Raw genomic sequence first — 26,227 nt, 5'->3', positions numbered from 1 at the left:
CTTGAAGTTAAAGGAAATGTCTCTCCATAAAACCCTCCAAACATCCCGTGAGACCCAAGCAGATAGGATCTGCTTTGAATCCTTCCCATCACTCTTCCTGGGAGGAGTTTCTTCCATGGACCACAGGTCCTCATGTAAACATACAAAGTCAGCTGTCATTATGGCAAATTAGTCTAGTGTGCACAGCTGAAGATTAGACAGAACTGAACGAGGAAAAAACAATGGGTAAAAAGAGGGTATTCGAAGATGGACAACTTTCAGCCATGTTCTTTTTAACTTGAACATTTTTTGCTGGTAATGATTGTGCACAACTTTGCACAAAAAATAAAAATAAAAAAGATCTAACAAAGGCATGAGATTGCAGTAAATAGTTTGGTGTTTGCTCATGCATGTAATCAACATATACTTAGAAAAACTTCAAGTGATTTCTTTAATACCAGTGTGTGATTTATCACTCTCGTCGTGAAGGAACGAGCACACCAGTGAGCCAGAGGTGCAGACCTGACTCTAACCATTCAACAAATTTTTACATCTAAAACTTTACAGATGAGCCATTGCAGCAATAAATGCAACAAAAAAGTTTGGTTTTCCAGGCCTGAGGACCTGAATGAATGATTTTCTGATTTGTCAGAGGGCTTCAGCTCACATTAGGTGTTTTGACGCCCTCATCTGGTTGCCTGAAGTACTTGATCCACAGCGCTGCAACATGAAAAAAAACGAAAAGCCTTTTTTAAAATGATTCAAATCCTTTACTATTATTATTGCACACCGAGTTGAAGAGCAATAAAGGACATTGGTTGCACAAATATGTACAAACATTGCATGATGCATATGGTTCCAGAAGGATGCAATTAACAATAATTAAAATATGTTTTCAAGGGGAAAACTGCCTAGAACAAATCGCTTCAAATATACATGAATGTATAAAAAGATAATGCAAAAATAAAAAAAATCATGTCTAATGGTTACTGTCGCCATGTGGTCACTAGAGGGCGCTCGTAAATGAATTATTGCACAACCTGCTTAGAGAACAGAATGGGCCTCCTGTCAAGTTCGCAGAACTACAGGAAAATAATCTTATTTTTTATTCCCAATTGTCTTAGAAGACCGTGTCGTTTTCTATTAGCTGGCAGCGACAGATGCTTAGCTACAAATAAATATGTGACGTTCCTCTGTAGCGTCGCGCTAAACACACGAGTGGGCAATGTGTCGAGGTTTTATTTTGAAAGGCATAACCGGAAACCGCTAAGCGTAGCATAGCTAGCTTGAAATCGGTACCTTCGGGATAGGCCATAATAACCACCCAACAAGGCGTTGTGCTACTATGGGGGGAAATACCAATCCGAACCAAGAATAAGGACGGTTCTGGTTTAGCAGTCGATCGAGGTAAATGCCGAAAAATCGCCGGAAAGTCGACACAAGTGGGGAAATATTGCTTATAAGGGGTTTAATGTGGACGTCGACGTCGAGCTGTGCGTAATGAGCAGAGTTGGAAAAAGAAGAAGGTGTTGAGCTGCATTTTTTTCTCTCTCTCTCTCTCTCTCTCTCTCTCTCCTTCTCTCTTTCCTCTCTGCCACAGATAAGTTGGATCGGAGTGCTGCCGAAACTACGATGTGATTCGAGGGGAAATGATGCCCACGAAGCGCTTCACTTTCGGGTAAACGCGTTTTTCGGCTCGCTCGCTTTTTCAACAGTTGCCTCGCATCCTGCTCGAAGTAAGATTGCGGTTTCCGAGGGGTGAAGTCAAAGCGACACGGATAGCTTACCCTAGCCTCCAAGGATATGCTACTAATTACAAGACTGTGGTGGGCTCCTCTGGCTGGGCTACAGAAAAAAAAATTGGGGGGCATTCCTTATAGCTCTCATCTGCAGCGAGAAACGAGACACTTATTTGTGTTTTTTGCTCTTAGAAGCACTTTTAACCGAGGCTTCCGTTTAGCAGCCATAGCTCACCAGTAGTCCAGAGAGCAACAATAGCTCGTAGGCTAACAAAGCCTTTTCAAATGATGGATTTCTGAATACTTATATCATATAAAGGAGCATCTGTTTCAGTGTGGGAGGCCAGGCTGAGAGAAAAGTTTAGGATGATTGCGGATTTTTTTACTTTGAAATTGACCTACATGTTGCTGGTTATTCTGTTATCAGGCTACCATTCCATCCACTACCTGCAAATAAGGCTTTTGCTCTTCTCAAATTATGCCCAGTGTATATTTAAGTGTTGATTATAGCTGTAGGCTTTCAGCTTTGATTTGTGTAGGCATAGTATGTTTTTCAGTCCACCCAAGTGCTTTATTTATTTATTTTGTTGTTGCAGAGTTATCCCAAGGCTGTTGTGTCACCACTTCTTTAACTGCTGAGGAGCCATATGCAGACGGTGATAATCATGTAGTAATCACTTAAATTGTGTGTACAATCATCAGCGGTTTCCCTAATCCGGCCTCCCACAGAACCTGTGAGTGTGTTCGGGTCTCATCTTTTGGAAAAAACGTGCTCCTCAGCAGATATGATCCTCTTTTTCCCAGGCCAAGGATTCGTGTCAGCTGTCCAGGGATGTATAATGACCTGTAATCGTCGAGGCTACATGCTCAGAAGTCTTTAGGTGTACACGCTGCAGAGAAGCTGATGAATGAGCTGGACTTTGGCCTGCATGCTGTTTACATTGGCCACACAACAAGGAGCATTGATACCTCCTCTTAAAATAAGCACTCATTGTTTTCTGAGTGGCCATTCATTTCCTGAAGATCAGCTGCCGGGTTGTTTGTGCAGTTGCTTGTTTGTGAGCACTCGACGGTGCCTTGACAATATGTTCCCCCGGTCAGTGTTGACTGTCGCACGGACCTGCGGGAAGGCGTTTTACCGTCTTCTGCTCTTTAGGTTTATAGTTTTCTCTTTGGCCAAAGGTTTTGAAAAGAAGGCCACGTGTTCGCCGCTGTTTACGAACCACGGCGGGTGATGTGCATTGTTTGGGTTGTGCCTGGCTGCCTCTGGAGCGAAAAAATATAATCAGCTGATCATGCAGTCAGTGAAATGTCAAACATTCAGCAGCGCCACAGTTTCTGACGTTGGTTGACACGGGCTAATCCAGAGGTTGTTCGCCATGAGTCATCGTTTTAATATGTTGACTGTTCTCCAGTCTTTTCTGATTCATGCAGCCTGTTATCAGCTAAATGGCATGATTAGAATCCAATTTACATAATTACCAAGAGATATAGCTGATTTTTGTGTTCTGCCTCTGAATGTTGTCTCTCTAATCATCCATCAATTTAGTTAAAAAGGTCATTTTTGTGCAGTTTTCCATTCACCTGCAGTTCATCTTGTTGTAGGATTTATCCAGGGGCACGTCAATACCACAGAGGTCAGGTTTTGTTGGGAATTTCTGTTTTCTGCACGTTTTTGTATTCTCTCCTTTTTATATCACCTCAGATTGAATCAATTATCTCTATAGTGTCATGCTTTCTATAATTACTGTCTGTTTTTGTGCCTTGGAAAGCATGGAATGGCCGCATCTCGTTACGGGTCATGCGGCAGGTTTTGTTACTGTTACTTTTTCAAAACCGTTTAAAAAAAAAAAAGGTTCAGTTGGAGAACTGTACATGTACGAGCATAAAAAAAAAAAATCCGCTCTGTTAATCGCAGCTTGACTCTGCGTTTGTTCTCCAGGAAATTTATGTTGCTGCCGTTGAGTCCAATGAAGGCATCCGTTTAATGGTGGGCACAACTTGACTTTAGTCATCGAAGCTGAACGGTTTGTGCCTCTAGATTGATAAGCCGCCGTACGATTATCAGGAAAATAACGAGTAAGCCTCTTGATCATCGCTCAAACCGCCGAACCGATTCTTCACCTCGGTGTTTGTCGTCAAAGTCGTTTCACGACCAGCTTACAGTGTTGTTCTGCGTGAGTTTCAGTGAATGACTTATGGTTTATAGAATAAAGGGCTTAATGATGCTGAAATCTTGTGCCCGCATGCAGGAAAGGAGGCTTTTGTACCTGCGTCTTCCATTTTCTCCTGCCATGATGAAGAAGTCCGCATAAATGATTGATAGTGCCCTGTGAGTCATTTGAATAATACATTGGTCTTGTCTTTGTGTTAAGTATTTCTGTGGAATAATATCCATCGATAGAGCATGAGTTTGTTTAGCCAACTATTAAGAGTGGCTGGTTTTTATTTACTTGCATGTTTTTAGTTTAAAAAAATCAAATAAAAAGGGTATAAATGGGTGCAAGGTGAGCGGTTTGAAAGAGTGCATATGTCTGTGTGCGAATGTGTGTTCGCAGAGAGATAGGTGGGGGGCAGGGAGTGTCTCCTGTCACCTCTCATTAGAGAAGCATAGTCCAGCTCTGCCGGCGTCTGCCTTCCTCCGTCTGCGACACTGCAGCTCACTGTTTGGGTCTAAAGTGCAGCAAAGTGTCTTAATGTTTGGCTTTCGAGAGATTATAGCAGAGATGCTTCTTTGATGAACAGAATGAGTCAGGTCTCGGGGAAGTAGCTGTCCTAAATTATGCTTTTAGGATTCTGCATTGCAGCTAAAGTTAAATTTGGTTCATTCATTTAAATGAGTTAAAGCTGCCTGGCTGGGGAGTTCAGCATATTATTCAATTGATGTGTCGATTGCTTTGTTTTATTCTGTCTGTGCTGTTTCCCTTTGAGGACCTCCGCCACCAGTGCTGCCTTTTGTTAATATCTCGAGGGCTTTTTTATTCTCTCCTACATATTCAAATTCAATTTCTAATTTTGTCCAAATAAATTCCTTCTGACGACGCTCTTCGTCGAGGCAGTCTGTTGAAATAAAAACTTTTTCTATCAGAGTTTGGTGTGTGTGTGTGGAGAAAGAGGCTGTGGTTTTCCATCAAACCCTTGGGAGGCTGTGGAGTGCTGCTCTACAGGGGCAGACACGATGATTTATTAGTATGGTAGGCAGGAAAAACTAGCAGGCTGAGATAAAACAGATCTCGTATCACAGTTTAGTTCCCAGTCTGGTTTCACAAAAAAAAAAGACCCGGATGCTCATATTTATAGCAGACTTTTTTTTTCGTCTTTTAAAAGTCTACAATGATATTGACATTTCTAATTCTTTCATTAGTGTTTTATTTAAAAGAAACATGCATATGGAGTTACTTATTATCGGACTGCGTTGGAGAAGTAATCATTTCCCTCTGCTTTGAACAATAGTCTGATGTTGGTATTGAGTTTCCCTGCTTGTAAGCATCTAATTCATACTCCGTCATTAGCTTGATCAGTTAACAAGGCCTGTTTTCTTCATAATGACTTCAATCAGCAATCTTTCACCAGACATCTCGTCCTGTCACATTAACCAGTTTACACAAGCCTTTATTAACAATTACCTCATTATTTAACGATTTCCAAAAAGGCCAAAAATACACCCATCATCAGCAAACCTGGAATAATATCGTTTACTTCCACATGTTGGACATGAGAACCTTTATAGATGAAATAAGCAGTCTGTGTGCTTAAAAAACTCACAAAAATCGAACTACATATACTGCAGCATACTACTTATCCTTCATAAAACCTTCTAGAAGCCTCGCAATGACCAGTACAACAAGAAACGGTTGGGTAAAGAATATATAGAGATATTTATTTTCCACATATACACCAAGTGCAGTTCAATTCTTCTGCTTGCGTCAGCTTGTTAATATGTTCAGACTGAAGCTCGTTGTGGTCTGTTCTTCTCAGAGCAGATGGGGTTAAGGGTTGCTTAAGGCTGCAGCCGTGGCAACTTGAGAGCGCCGGGGCTTTAACACTGATCTCCCAATCAGAGGAGAGTCAGCGGGCTCGGATAGCTTGTCCCTGCTGAATCAGGGACTCAAAGCCTTTCCTGTTCACCTTTTTTATACGTAGGTACCAACACTAGCAATATTTTAAACTGTGCCGTGAAATTGCTGACGGTATGTACATTTATGTAGTCTCGTATTGTCATGTTACTGGGTTGTATACGTGTTCAGACATAACCGATTTTCTTTTTTTTAATGTATATATATATCCCTCTAAACTTGCAAGACTTGCTGAGTCACGAGGCCGTTTGACAGCAAGCTTGAGAAAGTGCAGAAGTGTAAATGAGGGTATCAGATCCTGTTTTAATCACTAAACAGGCAGCAAAACTATTTCCTGTCTGGATGTTAACATAAAAATGAATGGGGAAGATGTGGAAATCCTACGAATGATTAAGCTGCTAAAACTGACATTATGGATAAGAAAAGGACTGGACTGAGTTGGGTTTTTACCTTTTTTTTGCTGAAACCAAAATACATCTGTGTTTAATTGTAGTTGACTGGCAATCAGTTTCCTGAGGGAAGAAAGAGGAAGTCTTTGTTGACTGAAGTTGCTGTTTAAGATTAGAGATAAGGTCTGAACACACATCTTATATAATAGTTGTTGGGGATTTTTTTAAGCATTTCAGCCTCGTAAAACAGCCAGAGGGGCTTAGATTATTTCTCCTAAAATCAATGTTGCTTAAGGGATGTAATGGTTCGTATTAGGTGTTAACTCTGTTCAACTCCACTAACGTTGACGTCTCTGGGTGTTCATCATCGCTTACAGAATCTCCACTCCAGCCCAAACCCATCACGCTGTGGTCCCTGTGAGATGTTAGTCGGCAGCATTTAAAACACAGACTTTGCGGTGAAATGAAATTTCTTTTCTTTTCTTTTGTGCCATCTCTCATCTTCTTTCCTCCAGGCATGGCAGCCGGGTCCTGGGGCTCTGATGATGCTTCAGACGATCCATCATTCCTGACCCCACAACTGAGGCTCGAAAGGAATCTGTAGTCTGAGCAGAATGACTCAGCGAGAGGGGGGACCCCCACATAGCAAGTGAAGAAACGTAAGGATGGGGGCCAATGGATCCAGCTATCCACACTCATGCTCCCCGCGCTTCGGGGGAAATACACAGGCTCAGCAGACTTTTATAGGTAAGTTCGTTAAAAGCTAGCGTCCCTGAAAGGGAGTTGAGCTCAGTTTTAGGGTAAACTCTGATCCTGTTCTGATGTATTTTCAGTTGGCATGTGTTAAAGCCTATGAGAAATGTACTGTAAGGTTAAAAAGATAAAATAAACTTCCCCACCTTTTGACATGAACCTAATTGTGTCTTCTACATATGCATACTAATAGGGGTCTAACCATGAACAAACTCACACTTTAGATTAGATTAACCTGCTTCCATGGCAACTGATGGTGCAGGGGGTGAATAATTTTGTGCAGAAGAGCTCTTGAACTGGGCCATTGACTCATACAACTGCTGCAAATGCATTAAAAAGCAGCGCTGTGTACCATTCTATGCCTTGGTTATGTATTAGCAGAAGTAGATGAGCAATGAAACTTATTTTCAGATGTGTGTTTAACCAAAATTCTATAAAGTATTCCCTATTATTAGCTTAGATAGAAGCTGTAGTTGAAATAGTGCCTTTGGGACTATTTGTGTCATATGTGAGTCAGCTTCAGTTTGAGACTTAATACTGTCAAAAAAACAGTATATGAAGGTTTTTGTTTTAACTTTGCATCTGCAAAAACCGAAGCAGTCTGAGTAGCATAGGTTGTAATAGTTTCCATGTGTGAGGTGGTTTACAGTTAGGCAAGTGAACATTTAAAGTTAAGTAGCGTTTTTGAAGAAAGAGGAAGACTCTGCTTCATGGCTCTTTTCTTTTTTGTTTTTACCGAGTCCTTAGTGTCTGAGAGTTTGTCCTTTTTTCACTAAAACATTTATTTCAGTTTCAAAATGACTTGAGTTTGAGTTTTTTGTGGACTTTAAATCGAAAGCATCGTCAAAGGAGCCAGTTTATCCCAGGCACAGATCATTCGGAGTTTGAATGATTACTATTTGGGTCACACTGATGGATGCTGACAGAAGGTCAGGCGGAGAGGATCTCCTTGGCAGAGCCTCCGCTGACGTACAAGTCCCGTCTCAGGCCAAACAGAACTGCCATTTAGGGTAATTGGCTAGGCCTAAATATGTGAAAGGGCTGAACTTTATGGAGGAGTACAAAGCAGAACGAAACTATAATTGGTTCTTACCCCATAATGAGTCATTGTTAGGGCTGAAATGAAAGAAAATGGGGATTCTGTCTGTCTTACTTTGCAGTTGAATTTGATCCAGGTGCTTTGGTAGTCGGATCGGGGCAGTGTGTGCTCGCTCCTAAAAGGGTGCCAGGGGGAGGTTGTGTTTCTAGCAGTCTGGACTACAGTGATGTTTTGTGTTTGGCAAATAAAATAATGTCTGACTGGTAAGTCATTTTAAAATGGGATGCATTTGTATGCAAAAGATGACCAGAGACAAATGTTAATTAGGTTTCTGTTTATTTTCAGCTAATCCCCTTTTTTAAGTCTTTATTTTTTTGTTTGTTTTAATGGTAATACACTTTGACTTTAAAAACAAGAATAAAATAATTCTGATACTGTCAAAAGTGTAGACACCTACGTTTACTTGTACAGTTTTCCAAATTTCAATCCGTCTTGTTTGTGCTGGTAAAGAAATAAAAACATGAGTAATAGGAATGGCACGGTTGAATAAATTCTCAAACCTGTACAATTCAGAGCAGTTTTTATTCACTGAGTCATTCATTTTTTATACCTGTTGTAGCCTTGTCAAGGGACTGAGTGGGCTGGAGCCTATCCTAGCTGTCCCTGAGACTCTGGGGTACATCCTGGATTAGTTACCGGTTCATCACAGGCCACAAGAAGACACACAAGACACGCTCGCACACTCAAAGACCATTTATAATCACCAGTTAACCTAAGATGCATATTTTTGGACTGTGGGAGGAAGCCAGAGTATCCCGTCTCAAAAAAGAACATGCGGAGTTTGAATATTTTGAAGGTACAACTCAAGAATACTCCAGAGCTGGGAACTACTGGTTTATTTCCTGTTGAAATAAACATAACATGTGGGACAATAGAAACAGGTTTGGTGGACAAACGAGGGAAGCAAAAAAAAAAACCTTATGAATGCAAAATATCTGCATGAAGATTTAGATGTTTAACTGTTATAGTGGATGATGTAAACGAGTTATCCCCTGTCTTTTAAATGTGTATGTTTTAAAACTAATTTCCTCATGTTTTTATTCTAGGTACCTCATCTTACTCTCAGCAGGGATATGGCTGGGAGTCAAAGCTGTATAGCCTGGAGCACGGCCATGAGCGGCCCACAGACAGGAAGAAGAAGAGCCTTGGTCTGGCAACTCTCAAACGGAGGTTTATCAAAAGGAGGAAGTCGAGCCGCTCAGCAGATCACGCGCGGCAGATGCGGGAACTGTTGTCAGGGTGGGATGTCCGCGACACCAACGCCCTGGTGGAGGAGTATGAGGGCACGGCAGCCCTCAAGGAGCTGAGCTTCCAGGCCAGTCTGGCTCGGGCTGAGGCTCCCAGCTTGCAGCGGGATCTGGCTGCTCTCTACCAGCACAAGTATTGCACTGACGTAGATCTCATCTTCCAAGGTACATGTTTCCCAGCTCACCGGGCCATCCTGGCTGCCCGCTGCCCCTTCTTCAAAACCTTGCTTTCCTCATCTCCTGGTTACGGAGCAGAGGTACTCATGGACATCGACACGGCCGGCATCGACGTGCCCATGTTCTCTGCCCTGCTTCACTACTTGTACACCGGGGAGTTTGGGGTGGGCGGCGCAGAAGATACCAGGTTGCAAAATGTGGACGTACTGGTGCAGCTCAGTGAGGAGTTTGGAACACCAAACTCCCTGGAGGCGGATATGAAGGGCTTGTTTGACTACATGTGCTACTATGACGCTCTGCTCAGCTTCTCCTCAGACTCTGAGATGATCGAGAGCTGTAACGAGAGAGGGGCTATGGCTGCAGCGCCGACAGCGGTCTCGGGAGCCAGTGGGGCACCGGAGACCCCGGACGAGGACCTCAGGGCTCACAAGGCCATCCTCTCAGCACGCTCCCCCTTCTTCAGAAACCTTCTGCAGAGACGTATTCGCACAGGGGAGGAAATGACCGAGCGCACGTTGCAGACACCCACCCGAATAGTGTTGGACGAGTCCATCATCCCACGGAAATATGTGCAGGTGATTCTGCACTGCATGTACACCGATGTGGTCGACCTCAGCCTGGTGCTGCGTGGCAGCCCATCAGCGGGCAGCCTTGGCGAGGTGCAAGCCCTCGTTTCGGGCGGCCGCGGCGCCAGCACACGCACCGAGGAGGCCATGGAGCTGTACCACATAGCTTTGTTTCTGGAGTTCAACATGCTGGCTCAAGGTAAGTCAGTATCCCACATAAATCAAAACATGTTACTCATAATCTATACATACGGTGTATTTGTGTTGTTTGTAATCTAAATCTAACCTTTTCACTATATTGGTATATATCTACTATGTTTGTCCGGATTTTTATTTTAATAAAAACACCACCCAAAAAATTACTGAACTATTGTAAATATAATCCAATCAGATTCAGAACGTGCAGATTTGTTCAATTTAATCGTCCGGCTCAACTTTTTTCAGCGTACCGCGCCGCACAGTTTTTCGTGTGGTCTCATTCCTCGATAATTTCTTCCTTCCTGTTCAGTTTCATTGCTGCCAAGGTCTCAGCCGCAAATTGCATAAAACCCTCGACATTGACTGTGTTAATGCAGTAAAGCAGTCTTGATCTGGAATTTCGAAACCAATTTGCCCATTTATTCTGTCATAATTATAGTGTCTGTTTCTATGAACTCGACATTGTAGCTGTTCTTTGTCATATCTGCTCGGCTTTTATTTAAAAAAGAAACGCCTCGTGAAACTCAAGCGCGATCCGTTCCCTGCTTTTATGCGCGTCATGTTTAATGTCTTGATATTTTTTTTTCTCACACTGACAGTGATATCAGTGCAGGAACATGTTTATACACGGCCTGTATCAATATGTTCCTGCAAGTATCACAGGCTGTGTTTCTGAGAGCAGACAGCTGGCTCACGCAGTGCATCCACGCCTCTGTCAGCACTTTATCACTGATATATCTTTACTCGGATTACACTGGGGGGGTTTTTTTTTTTTGACTCTTGCTACTGTTCAAGAGTGACCTCGGAAACACGCTAGAGGTTAAAGCCACGCTTTGACTTGAACCATCTGTTTATCACCTGCACCTCCTCCAAAGAGAGATGTCTTAGCTCACTGCGTTTCGTAATAAGGTCAGCCTGTCAATGATCATATCCCCATGCATCTTGTGGTCATGATAATTGGTATTAGCTTCTTAAAATGATAATATGAGATGCACGCAATGATTTTAGCATAACATTTCACAGCCTCATGCTGTGTAGTTAAATTCACACTGTTTAATAAAAAATAAAACACTTGATTATGGTGGTTAAAATGCATCTAATGATTTGTTCCAAATCAGATTTCCTTACTGCAGTTGTTTCTTGTGCGTTGTGCCTTTTTTTAATGAGATTTTTTTTTTTATGGCTAACAGGCTCTTACTGAGAATCAGTTGCAGATGTACAACGTACTCTGATTTGTTTAACCTGTCTGTATGCAAAGTGATCCCACTGATTCATGAAGCTGAGTTACATTCAGGTACACTGTGAGCTTTGCATGAACTATATAGTTTTTTTCGTTGTTCTGAAATGGTGATAAGAGGCACGGCGCTTGATGCGGTCTCACAAAGTGGAAGATGTGTGACCCTTATCGCTTTAAAGCAACTTCTGAACATCCAGCTCAAAGAGGAACTTCCTGGAAAAGCTGAAGACATTTTGCAGAGACAGAATCTTGTGTGTGTGTGTGTGTGTGTGTATATATATATATATATATATATATTTTTTTTTTTTTTTTAAAACATTCAGTATCTAACAGGTGTAGCAGCTTCATTGACTGACTATTGACTGAAGAGTTGAAAATCAATCAGCTTTATAAGATCCGTGCTGTCACATCTCGCTCAGTGATAAGATGTTACTCTGTTGGTCGCTTTAATCTGTGAGCAGGCAAAGGCTGTCATCCTCACACGCCCCTCATATTGTTTGTTTTGTCTCAATCTTTTCTGCACAGATCAAATCGTCTCATAAACCCTGTGAAACGGGTTTGATCTGGTGCACGTCTTGCAGCTTCGTGACGTTTTAAGACCCCTCTTACACTTTATTCTGACATTTAAATTCTCCAAACTCCTACAATCATCCCGCCATCTGTTGGTAAATTATGAACAAGACTTTTTATTTGGCAGAGTCCACGCTGCCACTTCAGAAACTCAGGAGCTGCCAGGTCTCTCCAGGAGGCAGCAGAGAGGCTTATGTCAGGGGTTTCATGTGGAGAAAGCCATCTAATCTTCAGACAGCTCTGTCACTGCTTTTTTTTTTTAAGTTGTACCTCATCAGGCATATTAAATCTCAAGATGTGCTTCATTTTTAGGACGTCTCACTCAAATGATAACCAGACTTAAAAACCCCTAATAACTTTTAAATACACCACAGAGCTCATGCGGTTTGTCCTTAGTCGCTCTTCCTGGGTAACGAGCTGCCTGACCAGCTCGTTTGGCGCCCTGTCTTGTGACAGTATTGACTGAAAGTCCTTGATTAATCATCAGCCACGGAGACGAATAGTGTTTATGCCCCCCCGAAGGTAATGTGAAGCTGACGGCTGCTGTACTCGCTGTCGTGTTGTTGGTCCCGTCAGTCTGCTAAGCTCAAGTGAATGTGGTGTGCCACCTGCGGAGAGAAAGGAGCAGGGTTAGCATTGGATATAATGCCGATTCTAATCTCCAGCTCATAATAAAAGTGCTTTGTTTTAAAAGGCGGGCTGTCACTGTAAATGCTAATGGGCTAACTCAAAGCAGAGACGTTTGTTTGTCGGTGTCTTTGGTCCCACGTGGGGAATTGCTTGCTGCTGCTGGTGGGTGCCTGTGTGTCTGCTTTTCAAAAAGGACAAAGATGCAATGCCGTTAAAAAAAAAAAAAAAAAAGTTGCAGCACTTTCCAGAAGACAGACAGCAGATAGACCATGAGAAACAGATGCTTGGGATCCATTAGCTCCTACAGTATCTATCACAAATATTAAAGGTGCATTAGACCTAATTTTAGCCTCATCTGTCCTATTACCCATGTAAGACTTCCACCCTGCCTGTTTTGCTTTTCTTTAGCTTGCTATTACAACTTTGGAAGGCCAAACCGGGAAGTGCGTCTAAATCTTTGTGAACATATGTGATGCATGTGCCTGTACATTATTGCTCCTCATGTCAGCATTAAAATGTGCTGATCATTAAAGTGTGCGCATATTGCTTGGGTGTACATAAAGCTTTAGATTCAAACACATCTCTGGGCATCACTCTGTCAAGTGCGAGCCAATTTCTCAGTGTGTGTGTTCAAAGGGGTGGGCTGGGGTTGGAAGTGCAGCTTTAAAATTTCTGTTTTAAGATAAGATTTTCCCCGAGGAGCAATGCTACTGGCCCAAAGATAAAATGATAGACAGGACAGACTGGAATGTGAAATTTGGCAAGCTCATATTTCAGTTCATAGCAGCTCTGACTTAACAGCTGTCTTTTTTTTTTTCTCAATGGATGTCTATTTTGTATTCAGCATTCACTATCAGAGAACAATTTTTACTAAGAGCCTCTTAAGTTCTGTCTTGTTCTGGATTGGCGTAGATGTGCCTGACTCCACTGATTTTTATGTACTTCAAATGGATGTTGGATATTTTATTTTGTTTCTTCCTTAATGGATCCCTCTTAGATTTAGTGTGACTTTGAGTGCCAGTGTTGGCTGCATTTGCAAAGCATAGTTCTATTTTGAACTGCTTGAGCAGCAAGTACATAATTCCCCAAGCCTTCTGTGGCTTGTTAATGCATTTTAGATTCACGCACACAAGTGTGTGTGTGCTGGCGCACCGGCAGCACATTTCCTCAGGCTGCTGTGTTTACTTAACACGGTAAAGGGAAGGCAGCTTGAGACCAAAACACATCAAGGTATCAAAGGCATTTCTGTGGGTTGGTGTGTTATGGGGTAAAGCCACTGCCTGCTGTTCTGGTATGTGCTCTGATTTAGAAAGCGCAGCATGGAGGATGCGGGAGGCTACTAGAGGGAGACTCCATGGGTCAGTGAATGACAATCAAAATGACTGATGATTTGGCAGTGATGCAAGTTTCACAAAGAAATACTCTGATTTTATCATTTGATTAATCTCAAGTTTTTAGCTATTATCTGTCAGCTTTAATTGATGCATTCCTGGCTAAAAACTGCTCTGGACTACATATGAAGATGTAAATTTCTTCTTTCTCTCATTGTCCCTTCCAGGATGTGAAGACATCGTCGTCGAAAGCTTGTCCCTGGACTCTCTGGTTCCCATTCTGAAGTGGAGCTCCCAGCCGTACGGCTCCAAGTGGGTCCACAGGCAGGCCATGCACTTCCTCTGCGAAGAGTTCAGCCAGGTCGTCACCTCCGATGTTCTCTACGAGCTCGGCAAAGAACACCTTCTCAGCGCAATTCAATCTGACTACCTTCAGGTACAGACGCATCAGCAGTCCGTTTTGTGAAATGTTAAAGATGGCAACAGTTTACTGAGTGGTTCACAGTGATCACTTGGTAAAAATTCTGTAAATGTACAATTATATGAATGCAGTCACACACTATACTTATGATCAACATGTATATATTCACATGCTCAGAAACACAATTCCCTGGAAGTTATCGCCTGCAAACCTTGAACTTAATCAGAGTTGAGTTCTCATCTGCATTACCAAACAGGTTGGGCACTAGGCCAGATGGTTGAGGTAAAGTGTTGTAATCCAACTACACAAACCGACCAACCAGGCCTCAGCTTTGCCGGGTCACAGTCTGAACATGCTGCATTATCAACTGATCGTTGTTTAACAGCTCCCCAGTTTTGTTTCACACAATGAAAAGAGGTCTCTGTTAATACTTTTTGTGTCTGTCTTTCTCCTTGCCCTTTATCCTTCTTTTGCTCCATCTTGGTTTCATTCACAGGCCAGTGAACAGGACATTCTCAAGTATGTTGTTAAGTGGGGCGAGCAGCAGCTTATTAAGAGGATGGCGGACAGGGGTAAGATAATACACTCTATAATTACCCTCTCAGCAGACTGCCTAATTGCTCTGAGGAAATTGCCCACTTACTAAAACCCCCAAAATACATTTAAGATAAAAAAAAACAACAACCGTACCCTCATAAATAAAGTCAACATAAAGTCACTTCTGCTTTATTAATTATGTCATTTGTGTGTTGTAACCTGATAAATGATGTTTTGTAAGGTTTGTGGTCAAAAGGTTTTATTAATATTTTAAGAGCCAGCGAATTTATTCAGAAACATGAACAACGCTGCAGGCAATGCCCTATTTATCCGGGGCTTGTTAATTTAAACCTGTCAAACTGCGTGAAAATTAGCCAGCAGGCTGCAAACTTAATAGCGTTAAAAGCATAGTCATAGTCGAATAAATAAATAATTAATTTCATCTCCATTGTATTAAAAATCTGCTGTTGGCTGTTCCTGTCCTTGTTCACCCAGAGCCCAACCTGTTGAGTGGCACAGCCCACAGCGTCAACAAAAGGGGGGTGAAAAGGCGAGACTTGGACGTGGAGGAGCTGAAGGAGATCCTGTCTCCGCTCCTGCCCTACATCCGAACCGAGCACATCTTGCCTCCCAACAGTGATGTCCTCGCCGACGCAGTCAGTGCTCCTTTTCTGCCTTTTTTTTTTTTTTTTCTCCTGTTGTTTTCTACCAATGTGTGTTTGTCTCGCTGTGACCTTCATAAGCTGAATATTGATCCACGGTGTTCGCTCTGTTCACAGCTTAAGAGGGGTTTGATTAGTACTCCCCCGTCAGACATGCTGCCCACAGCTGAGGGCGGGAAAGCCAATGCCTGGTTACGGCAGAAGAATGCAGGGATCTATGTGCGTCCTCGGCTCTTCTCCCCTTACGTTGAGGAGGCTAAGGTGAGGCTCATTAACTTCCGACAGAGCTTAGACGTACATATTAAAACTATCAATGCTGCTATGGATACCTGCCATTTGGTATTCAATAATGTCCTTTATCATCTGGACTGAAATGAATTTGATTTCCATTTGCAAAATTTCCTTATAAATTACAGGTCTATGAATATTGATGAACATATTCATAGACCAGAGAGAATCATTATTAAATGAGGTGTCAGTCAAGTGGAACAAATTTGCAAAATGTACTCCGTGTCCTTCAGTTACACAGATTTATTGTATTTTTTTTTTTTTTTAATGTGGCCTCAGTCTGTGCTTGATGAAATGATGGTGGAGCAGACGGACTTGGTACGTTTGCGCCTGGTGCGCATGTCCAACGTCCCAGACACGCTCTACATGGTCAACAACGCCGTGCCTCAGTGCTGTCACATGATCAACCACCAACAAATGGCGTGCAACTCGAGCACAGCTCCGTCGGTTGTGGCTAATGAAATTCCAGGTAGGATACTGTTTAAAAAAATAAAAAATTATGAAGTGAAAATTGTCTAATCAGTTTGATAAAAAGAAAACATGACAATGTGCCCAAGGATTTTTAGTGATCTCAGTACTTATTTTGAGCACTGAGTTATTCAAGTGATGTGAAAACAACATGAATTCTTTTCTTTTTCCAGTGCCTTCACTGTCTGTAGTAAAGGATATGATTCGAAGGCTGCATGAGCTGAGACATACAGAGCAGGTCCAGCGAGCTTATGCCCTCAACTGCGGTGAGGGAGCCACAGTCAGCTACGAGCTGCAGCTTCGGGTGCTGAGGGAGTTCGGTCTGGCAGATGGAGCCACTGAGCTCCTGCAGGTAAAGGAAAAAGGCGAAACATAAAGCACAGACGGACCTCATCAGATCGCAGCCTGAAAATGCAATGCAGTTAAATCGTTTTGGAATATTGGGAAAACGTATAAATATTTTAGCTCTTGTTTATATAGATTTTTATTTATTTATTAATTTTTTTTCAGAACCCATCCAAGTTCTTTCCGGATGAGCGGTTTGGAGATGAGAGTCCAATTCTGGCCCTGCGCCAGGTGGGTCGTTGTCGAGTAAACAGCAGTCCAGCCATGGACAGCATGATAACAGAGCTGGAAGGGGTAGCAGGCTTCCACCCACCCCTACCTCCTCCACCTCCCCCTTATCACCCCCCCGCCACGCCCAGCCATGCCCAGCTCAAGGGCGCCTGGCGGCCTCGTGTGCCCCTGCCGACCCCCACTCGCTCCTTCTCCTACCCGTGCAACCGCACTCTGATCCAGCGCCATGCAGCCTCCAAGCATGGCAGTTCAGAGTACTCCTCTGTGCCCAGGCCCCAGCCCCCAGACTGCACCAACCCACAGGCTATGGGCAGAACCTTGCTTTCAGACCAGCAAGTGGTGAGTTTGGCTCTGAGACCTCCTATGCTTATTGTTCTGTATACTTTTTAATTGTTTTTAGTTTTATTTCTTATGGATGAAGTAATAAAGATCCTGATTATCCGTCAGGTAATTGTACCATATCTGTTTTCTGATGCAGATGAGTGTGGAGCCTGTTATAAGGGAGTTCATGCCTGATATTGCGCTCGGTGTCTCAGTCATGTCCCTGAGGGAGCAGCACATGGCAGAGATGGACAGGGAAGGTCCTCACAGCCCCATGGGACCTTCAAGCCACCACCTGCCCCATGGGCCCTGTCCTTCTGCCCGCCTCAACCATGGTTATGGTCCTGGACATGGGCATTCCTGCAAGAGACACGCTCCAGAACCCAAACTAGAGGCTCAAGCTGAGTTCCCTGACCTGTATGACTTCTCCTGTCGACCTGCAACCCCAACTTCCTCTCACCCTCTGGCCACCTTTCCAGGACCAGATCTCTACAGCCACAGCTGCAATCCATCCGGCTCATATCCCCCTCCTTATGTTTCTGACTGTCAGACCCACGGCCACACGTCGGGACGGACTGCTCCAGACCCTCTAAGGCTTGATGTTCTCAGTATAAAATCTCAGAGGCATGAGGGGGTCCTTGCCAGCCCCTCTTGCCCTCAGCCCAGGACTGGGCAGTTTCCTAAGGGGCGACCAAATGAGACAGACCTGACTCATGGATTAGGCCATTTAAGGTCCCCCAGTGGAAATATGGACAGCTATGAAGAGAGGCACATAGGATCGAGAGATGGTCCAGAAGACATGGTTCTAGGTGGAGAATCATCAGGTCCAGGACCCCTGCAGCAGCCCCACAGAAACAGTGTCAGCGAGGATCTTGTCCGAGACCGCAGGTCGCCCAGCAAACCTGACTACCCTTACAAAAAATCGGCACTTTAACCACAGTTCAGGACCAGGGGTTTGAGTTAAGGAAGGGGAAAAAGTGATGAGTTGCTGTCCATCAAAACGGACAGCAAAGCACTAAATGTGTGCCTATGTGGGTGTTTGAGAGGAACAGGGAAAAGGGGTTGTAGATGTTGCTATTTAAAGAATCTGTCCTTTTGTCCTACCTCTATCACACTGTGCTATCCATCACACAGTCCGTATGGAAAAGAGTAAGTTGGTTAGCTGTTGATGCAAGTGGCCTGCTGGTTTAGAGGATTATTGGGAATTTTGTGGAATAGAGTAATCGCTTGATTTTGATTCTTAAGAGGGATGTTGGCACTACGTTGTGTAAAGTTTGCATGAAGTGGTCTCACCATTGTCAGAGCTCAATTATGAACTCATGCCTGAACAAAGACTTGATTGGTTGGCCCTGTTGTCTCTCGAGACAGTGGGGAGACCAGTGGATGATGAATCTGTTTATGCAGCTGTATAATGGCACACAACCTGGGACAAAGTATTGTGATAAAATCATATGTAAATATGTCAGACCATATTATTTTGCTCCTGTTGCATTTTCATTTCAACCTGTAGCATGTCTATGACAACCCACCTAAGTATCTTCTCCCTCCTGGTCCTGCATCTTCACAGTTGGTTTATTAAGAACTGAGACTTTGACACACATAGGAGGAATTGCATTTGACAGGAAGTGGGTCATCAGAGCTCACAGTTTCCCAGTAACCGAGTCTGATAATTGTATCAGGTGTTAACTATCATAGCCTTTGTGTCTATCTGAAAGGCCTGGTGTTTTCAGCTGGGTGGGGCCTCCAGGAGCAGAGAATCACAGGTGGATTCATTACCGAACCACAGTGGAAAATATAAGGGTGCCGTGATGACTGACGTGCAGCTGGGGACTAGCAGCTGAAGCAGGTGTGTGTGTGTGTGTGTGTGTGTGTGTGTGTGTCCGTGTGCAAGGATAGCTTTAATGCACACAGGTGTTTAGACAATCCCAGTACTGTACACTCCCATTTTTTAGTCAGGTCTTCTTTGTACATATCAGAGTCTGAGGATACTAACCAGTCTGGCACAGAGTGCAGTGGTTGTTGTGTGAAAGCTCCCTGTTACATTTAGCATCAAGTAATCGAATCTAAAGCCTTAACAAGTGCTTAGATTATTCAGTTTTAGCTACTTTTTATTCAATTCAGTGTTTCACATCTTCTTTTAACTCCTATTTTTTCACTACAGACACAAGTACATTTTTATTATTTTTCAGAGTACTAGAGGTTGATTTCACTTAATTGTAATACTATATGCATATACCGGACCTCCATGTTTCCACCTCATGAGAGACAGATATGCATTCGCAGTGCTGATACTGTTAAATATATTGTTAGAGACCCGCTGCAGCTGTAGCTCCAAAAAGCCTGCAAGTCCACACATATAAATAAGCCTGTTACAGCTGATAGCTGGTGTTAAACCTCACAAGTATCTTTGCACTGTTGGAGCCATCTGGGTGTCAGCAGAAGGGAAGAACAAATGAATTTCGAACAAAAGATAACCTGCGCCGAGGAAGTCGGCGATTGCTTGCACATATCTCCAATGGAAATTGTATATAATGAATTTAGTTCCACGCGTTCTGATGAATTTTTTATGGTTTCTATCACATCTTAGTGGTTGTTGAAGGTGTATGTTTTTAACTGTAGTGGACAGCACTGTGTACATGTCTTCGTCATGAAATCTCACTAAGAATGTGTGGTACAAAACAAAGATTGTTTCAGAAACTTTTGTTCTTAAATGTTATGCATTGAGAGCTGTTTTTTTTTTTTTTTTAATATTGTAAGTAATGTGGATTGCCATGTTCGTAGAGCCGCCCCCCCCCCTCCATTTTTAAATGTAACATGTGGACGATCTCAAGATATTACTCTCTGCTTTCCATTGATGAGTTCGCCAAGCAGAAAAATGGTTTTTCCATCTTAGTTGCTTCACGGGGAAAAAATGCAAAACTCCAGATTCCTCCCCATGTTCACGTTGGGTAGCTTTTGTTTTTATTATTTTCCAGGACAATGTTCCATTGAGTCAAAGTCGTTGTTTTGCTCTTTTGCTGTAGAGGAGTCAGTGCCTTCCCCTGCCTGCGGCCGGGCTTTTATTGGATCAGTGACTTTGATGTCTATGCAAGCTCTTTTCTACCAGCTTACCAGCATGCATCAAGTAGTTCTTTGAAATCTCATGTAGCTCGTTTCGTGTACATAGCGTTACTTAGCAACTTTTGAAAAAAAACACCAAAACAAAACAAAAAACACCTGAAATGTGTGATTGCTTGTGTTGAATTGTATCAAGTACATTGTACTTGTATGATATAGAAACCGTGTTTGTAGATCAATATTAAGTTGCATTTAGTTTCACTGAATCTATTTTTCTACTGTCACCTCAAAAAGGTGCATAACAGTGGTCAACTTTGGCATCCTCAAAATAAACTGTTTAATATTATGGAATACACATCATTATGTCCATTTACTCATTGTGATTGTTTACCTGTTGTTTTTTGCAATCTATTTCTGCATACTTTGTGCTATTTTAGCCATGCAGATATCAAAATGTTCAGCTCTTTCAGGAGATGGGTGCAGACTTGATATTTGTGACATTTATACAAAAGATTTCCCCACAGAAATACATTACCATGTTTAAGCAGAGGTTTGAACAAACTCAGTTTTAGCTTCTGCTAATTTCAGTCGAGTCATTCAGTGCATATTTGCAGAAAATATAATTTCTCCAGTTTTATTTGTACTAATCCACATTCAAATAATACCCTTCACAGTCCATCAGTTTCAATCATCTTAACTGATTGCAGACAGTAAAAGTCCTAACAATATAAACTTAAATCTCAACTAAAAGAACACTTTCAATTACAATCATGGGCAATTAAAAGTCTTGCAAACGTTAAAAGCAAACAAACTCAAAGAGACCTTGTGCAGAAACACATTTACTTGTGGTAATAAAAAGGCTTAAATGTGCAACATCTGTTTCAAGTTACAGACTTTCATCACATTTTAAAAGGCATTCATAATAATAATAAAGACAAAATCATAATCCTAATACCTGAACAAAATATAAATCGGTACAGTAGGCAACATTTCCAAGCTTTAAACTCACATTTCCAGCAAAAAAAGCACTTTATTTTGGAGATGAAAAGGGTCATCTTCAAAATGACACATTCATTTAAAGCCCCATATGAACCCAGCATATGATGGCAGCAGAGGGAACTTGGTTTTACTCCGATGCAGGAGTGGTTCTGCGTCTCTTCTTTTCTCGCAGCTCTTCAAAGAATTCGTGTATGGCTTCAGCTGTGACAGTCTGACAGACACAAAGGGGAGGATTCAGATGGAGCATGAGGAAAACGGGCAAAAAGAACAAACGAGAAGTCCGGGGAACATGACTCGGCAACAGTCTTTTCTTACCTTTCCTTCAGAAACACACCGCTCTAAGAACTCGCTGATTGCGGCTGTCAGCTCGTTGATACCTGGAGGAAGACGAGTTATTTTAGTGCACTTCAAGTCTCTCCGTCTCCATTTCGTTCAAGTTTACATGATTGCATCTGCGGAAGAACACCAATCTGATTTCTTCCTTCCTGCCCTTTCCATCCTCACCGTAAATGACCTCCAGCTGCTGCACGCGGTTCATCGAGCCTATCAGCGCCATCAGAGGGTGCTGCCCGAACGGCGCCTCCAATCCTCTCTTCTCGTAGGCCAAAATGGTGTCAGACTGATCCATGAGAAACTGCACTTCTGTAGCCACGTAAACCTTCTGCACACACACACACACAGGTGATGAATGTGGATTACAGGCTAGCCCTATTTTACTACACACAAGGATCGATGGTGTCTGTTGACCTACCTTGCAGCTTGTGCAGGTGCAGAGCTCGGAGCGCCATCCGTAAGGCCAGAACACGGCTCCCCGTCTCTGCCCGACTAACCCCTGCGCCTGCAGCTCCTTCAGCCTGCACTCTGCGCTTCTGCTTGTGCCCTTTAGAGAGCCGCTTGTCATTTCGTCATGAGTTCGTTTGCCTGGGGAGCACCCGTTTTCCACTTCCTACGGTGCAAATGATTTAAAAAGGGGGGGGGAAATATAAAAAACTGGGTGAATTTTGGCATCAGAAACCCCACAACAGCTGGGCACTTTGATACACGGCAATACATCTGAGGGAGTCTCCAGGTGACTTGATGTGATGGTTGGATGATGAAAATCTCCTGTTTACTGTAAGCTCTGAAGCTTGGCCAAGGCTGTCTACAGAGCCACAGAAGCAGGGCCTCATGGGTCAGTTCTCCTCTAATTACCCAGAGGAGCAGGAAGCACATGATAACAGGAGCTGGAGCCCTAAGGCTGTAATCTGCTTCTTACCCTTTGGCCCCACCTTGTGGCAATCAGATTAAAAAACAAGAGCGGCATTTAAGATTTTCTTTAAAAGCCCTCAATAAGGAAATGTCAAATCTGATTCATTTTTATAGGATATTGGTATGAATACATGCTGTTATGTTCACTTTAAGTCCAAATTACCTGAATCCTCCAGGCTAATATCAGTATGATTTCTCACCTTTGTGTGCTCCTCACTGGTGGTCGGTTTCTCATCGCTCCCTTGACGCTCCTCGGTTTCCTCCTCGACGTTGACCTCCACGTCCTCCTCAGAGTGGCTGACATTGATGACAGGTGGTACTGAAGGACACAGCCACATACGTTCCTCACCGACTTACAGAGCTGCGTGTCAAAGAGCGGGATCGAGATTCGCGTAGAAGTGGTTACCTGCGAAGTGAGCAGCGTATGTCCACAGGAAAGGAGCTTTGCTCATGCAGGCCTCACAGCTCATCTCCTGCAGCTCCTCTGGTTCGACCACAGCACAGCCCAGGTGCTGCTCAAAAACAAACAAAAAAAAAAACGAGGAAGCTTAAAGAGGCAATAAAATGTAAATCAGACAGAGCGGGGAATGTGAATCCTCTTACGCTCACCCTGCTGTGAAACCAGTCCTCACAGATGATGCACTGAATCATCTCGTCGTCATCCTGTTAAAAAAACTATTTTATTAGGCGGTGAAAAAAACGGAAAACCGTAAAGCACTCGGAGAGTGCAAACCTCCGCCAAGACCCATTATCATTGTGATGTCATAGTGGGACTGATGTCATCACTGTATGTTGAGGAACTCAGAGCCGGAGTAATCTTGTGCACAGAAAAACGAACGCTACCGAAAACACAAACTTCAATAATCTGCACGAGGCGGAGGAGGGAATACCTGCTCATCTGTATCTGGGTAGGGACGGTCGCATACGCAGTAGCAGCCGCTGAAGTTGTGGTTGTAGCGGTTCTTAACGTTCTTCTCATCTTTGACCTGAAAACACATGCACGTAAAAGATGAATGCAACGCGAAAGGGCGTTGGCAAAAAACGGAGGTTCGGTGGACTCACGGGAACGAGCTGACACTGGACATCGCCAAACTTGCCGTTCCCACAATCGCAGCGAAAACTTCTGCAAGACCAAACAGAAAGGTTGGAAAATAAGCGAAGGACTTGGTTACATGTTGATACAAAACATGGAGCAGCGGCGCCTCCAGAAGGTTTTTAAAGGGGTGGCACACCAAAAGCCATAACTTCAGAAGTTTTAGTAATTAAAAAAATACTGCAGCATGGATGATTTAGGCTTACTCTGGTATTTTTTAATTAATATTGTGTTCAACTAAATGAAGCATACAACCCACCCCAAGGATTTAAGCAAAGACCTAGCAAGATCTGTTAGTGCTCAGAGTATGTTTTGGGGATGACTCTCAGCTACCACCATGCTAGAGTTTAGCTCAATAGCTGTAAAAATGACTGAGTTACAGCCATTTTTGTGCTGGCTAAGGTTGATTGGCTGTAGAGGCCATCTTAAATCAGGTTGAGTCCAAAAGTTAATCAGTTGTAGACGTGCATCCAGTGATTACTCTCGATGAGTTTTATTCAAATCTGTTCAGCGGTTCACTAAATATTTTGCTAACAGATCAGAGGGGTGTGTGTGTGAGTGGCCAGACTTTACCTTTTGGTGTACAGTTCAAAGATGTCGTGCCCATCGTGGCATTTATTGGCACAGGCCAGACAAACCCCAGCAGGCTCTGCAGCACTGGGGGTGCAAGTGTTGCAGGCAAACACCGCCTGCCTCTTCACATAACCCTGCAACAATGAACACAAAACAATCACCCCCCAAAATTAACATATTTCGAATATTTCACCCCAAGTCTACAATTAGAATTGCAGTGCAATGCAAACACAAAGGCATTAGAAGGTGCCCACAGTGGCCATTTGTATTTGAACCGAGCAACAAAGCGCAGGGATGCGGCGCGGGAGGCTTTTCTTACCCGGGAATAGGAGCATTTTTCCGCGTCGCTCCCAGCCAGCACGCACAGGGCCTGCTCCACCTCCTCGTCGGTGACCAGGACATCGTCCGCCTCCGGGTTCTGCCTGCTCGCTGCCATGTTTCTGGGTAAACACAACGCAAACACCCGGTGAGATGGCGCGGTCCGAGCGGCTGAACAATACTGTTGACAAATCGCTGTTCCTGTGGCGGGAGTTTGAGCCGGGACCACGTGCCGGAAGTGACGTCACGTCGCTTGAACACATGTGTTCGAAATAACCGTTTGAAATACATTTTCTTCAAGGATGCTGAGTGATGAACTACTGCTGAGGTTTGCTGAAGAGACTCAAGCTGAGTTGTTAATTATAAAAGAAGCAAAACAGGAGCTAAAAACTAAGAGAAGCTAAAAGTCGCAAAATGCTAGTTTGAAACTAAATGTGGCAAAAAGCTAGTTAAAACCTAGAAGGTAAAAAATGCTAGATAGAAGCTAAACGTAACGAAAGGCTAGCTAAAAAGAGCAAAAAGCAAGCTAAAAGAAGCTACATTAGTTAAAAGTAACAAAGAGTTAGTTAAAAGTAGCAAAGGTCAAACTAAAAGCTAAAGAAGTGACAGTAACTACAAGGGTAGCTAAAAGTACCAAACATCAAAAAGTGTAGCTAAAAGTAATAGAGAGTTAGCTAAATGTAGCAAAATAATAAATGGAAACTACAATTGACAAAATGCTTACTAAAAGAATCAAAAAGCTAGCTAAAAGTAGCATAAGAAGCAATGTTGACACATTTAGCAGAACTACTAACCTTTAAATAACAACAAAGTAATGCTTGACAGCCTGACTGTAAACATGAAGTTTTACCACTTACAGCTGAAATTTTCTAAAGAACATTTTTATTAGCAGATACACAAATACAATACAGTGTGATTTGTGGATACAGAAATTCTCCAAATTGAATTTAATGTGTAGTTAAAGCTAACTAATAAAGAAGGGGTTTAATTGTTTAAAAATAATTTCATAAATGCACTAACATTAAAACAATGTTTACATACCCTTTATGGTGGAGAACTAGGCAAAAAATATTAAATGCGGTTGTTTCTTCTGCTCCGTCTGCCAAGGCCGGTGTGCATTTTTTAAACATTTTTGTTTTGTTTTAAAAATAAACAGAATTTTTCTCGAATCTGTAGAAATAACCTAATTCAGTTTGATTTATTTGTTTGTTTACTGGGGGAAGTTTCGGCTGTACATGTGTTTGACCGGCGGGGGGCGCTGTTGTTACACGGTCAATCCAACCCATGTCCTAATAATAATAATAATAACACTTATGACATGTTCAAATATTTACACGCGCTCACATACGGTGTGAGGCACGTTTTAATTTGCACACTCACAAACACAGATGAAGATTTTTTTGCGCTAATCGTAATGCAAAGTAAAGTGAAAATTAAACAGACGGAACTCGTCTTATCGCTACAGCCTTGTTCAGTGGCTGTCGGAAATATGAGTGAATAACCAACTGGAACAGGGCAAAACGGAATTCTTAATCCCTTGTATGCTAAATAAAACATTATTAATGTTATCATCTTGCTCCGTTTTACTGGGGAATGATAAGTCGATAAGATAATGGAAGCGTTAATCATTACCGAAAGTAAGAGAGAGCGAAAACAAGCAAAGCGTTGCGCCACT

The 26,227-nt window shown here is 42.8% G+C and overlaps 2 protein-coding genes across 2 annotated transcripts; one reads left to right on the top strand and one right to left on the bottom strand.

The window, feature by feature from the left end:
- Positions 1 to 1,259: 1,259 nt before the first annotated feature.
- Positions 1,260 to 20,678, top strand: btbd7 (BTB (POZ) domain containing 7). Its single transcript, XM_017418158.3, has 12 exons — positions 1,260 to 1,386; positions 1,580 to 1,657; positions 6,699 to 6,930; positions 9,082 to 10,224; positions 14,219 to 14,427; positions 14,909 to 14,984; positions 15,445 to 15,605; positions 15,729 to 15,872; positions 16,179 to 16,368; positions 16,541 to 16,719; positions 16,878 to 17,282; positions 17,422 to 20,678. The coding sequence occupies exons 3-12, from the start codon at positions 6,849 to 6,851 to the stop codon at positions 18,196 to 18,198; spliced, it is 3,366 nt and encodes a 1,121-aa protein (XP_017273647.1). The 5' UTR covers positions 1,260 to 1,386; positions 1,580 to 1,657; positions 6,699 to 6,848; the 3' UTR covers positions 18,199 to 20,678.
- A 263-nt stretch (positions 20,679 to 20,941) lies between these two features.
- LOC108234333 (putative E3 ubiquitin-protein ligase UBR7) lies at positions 20,942 to 24,789 on the bottom strand. Its single transcript, XM_017413420.3, has 11 exons — positions 24,554 to 24,789; positions 24,235 to 24,368; positions 23,631 to 23,691; positions 23,459 to 23,554; positions 23,178 to 23,231; positions 22,975 to 23,080; positions 22,769 to 22,887; positions 22,072 to 22,266; positions 21,825 to 21,981; positions 21,636 to 21,697; positions 20,942 to 21,531 (listed from the first exon to the last, which is right to left on the bottom strand). Exons 1-11 carry the CDS (start codon positions 24,668 to 24,670, stop codon positions 21,448 to 21,450), a joined length of 1,185 nt encoding a protein of 394 aa, XP_017268909.1. The 5' UTR covers positions 24,671 to 24,789; the 3' UTR covers positions 20,942 to 21,447.
- Positions 24,790 to 26,227: the final 1,438 nt, after the last annotated feature.

The sequence above is a fragment of the Kryptolebias marmoratus genome, linkage group LG10, assembly GCF_001649575.2.
Source record: "Kryptolebias marmoratus isolate JLee-2015 linkage group LG10, ASM164957v2, whole genome shotgun sequence".
Lineage (NCBI taxonomy): Eukaryota > Metazoa > Chordata > Actinopteri > Cyprinodontiformes > Rivulidae > Kryptolebias > Kryptolebias marmoratus.
The sequence above is the reverse complement of the archived record's forward strand: the minus strand, read 5'-3'. Positions and strand labels throughout refer to the sequence as shown.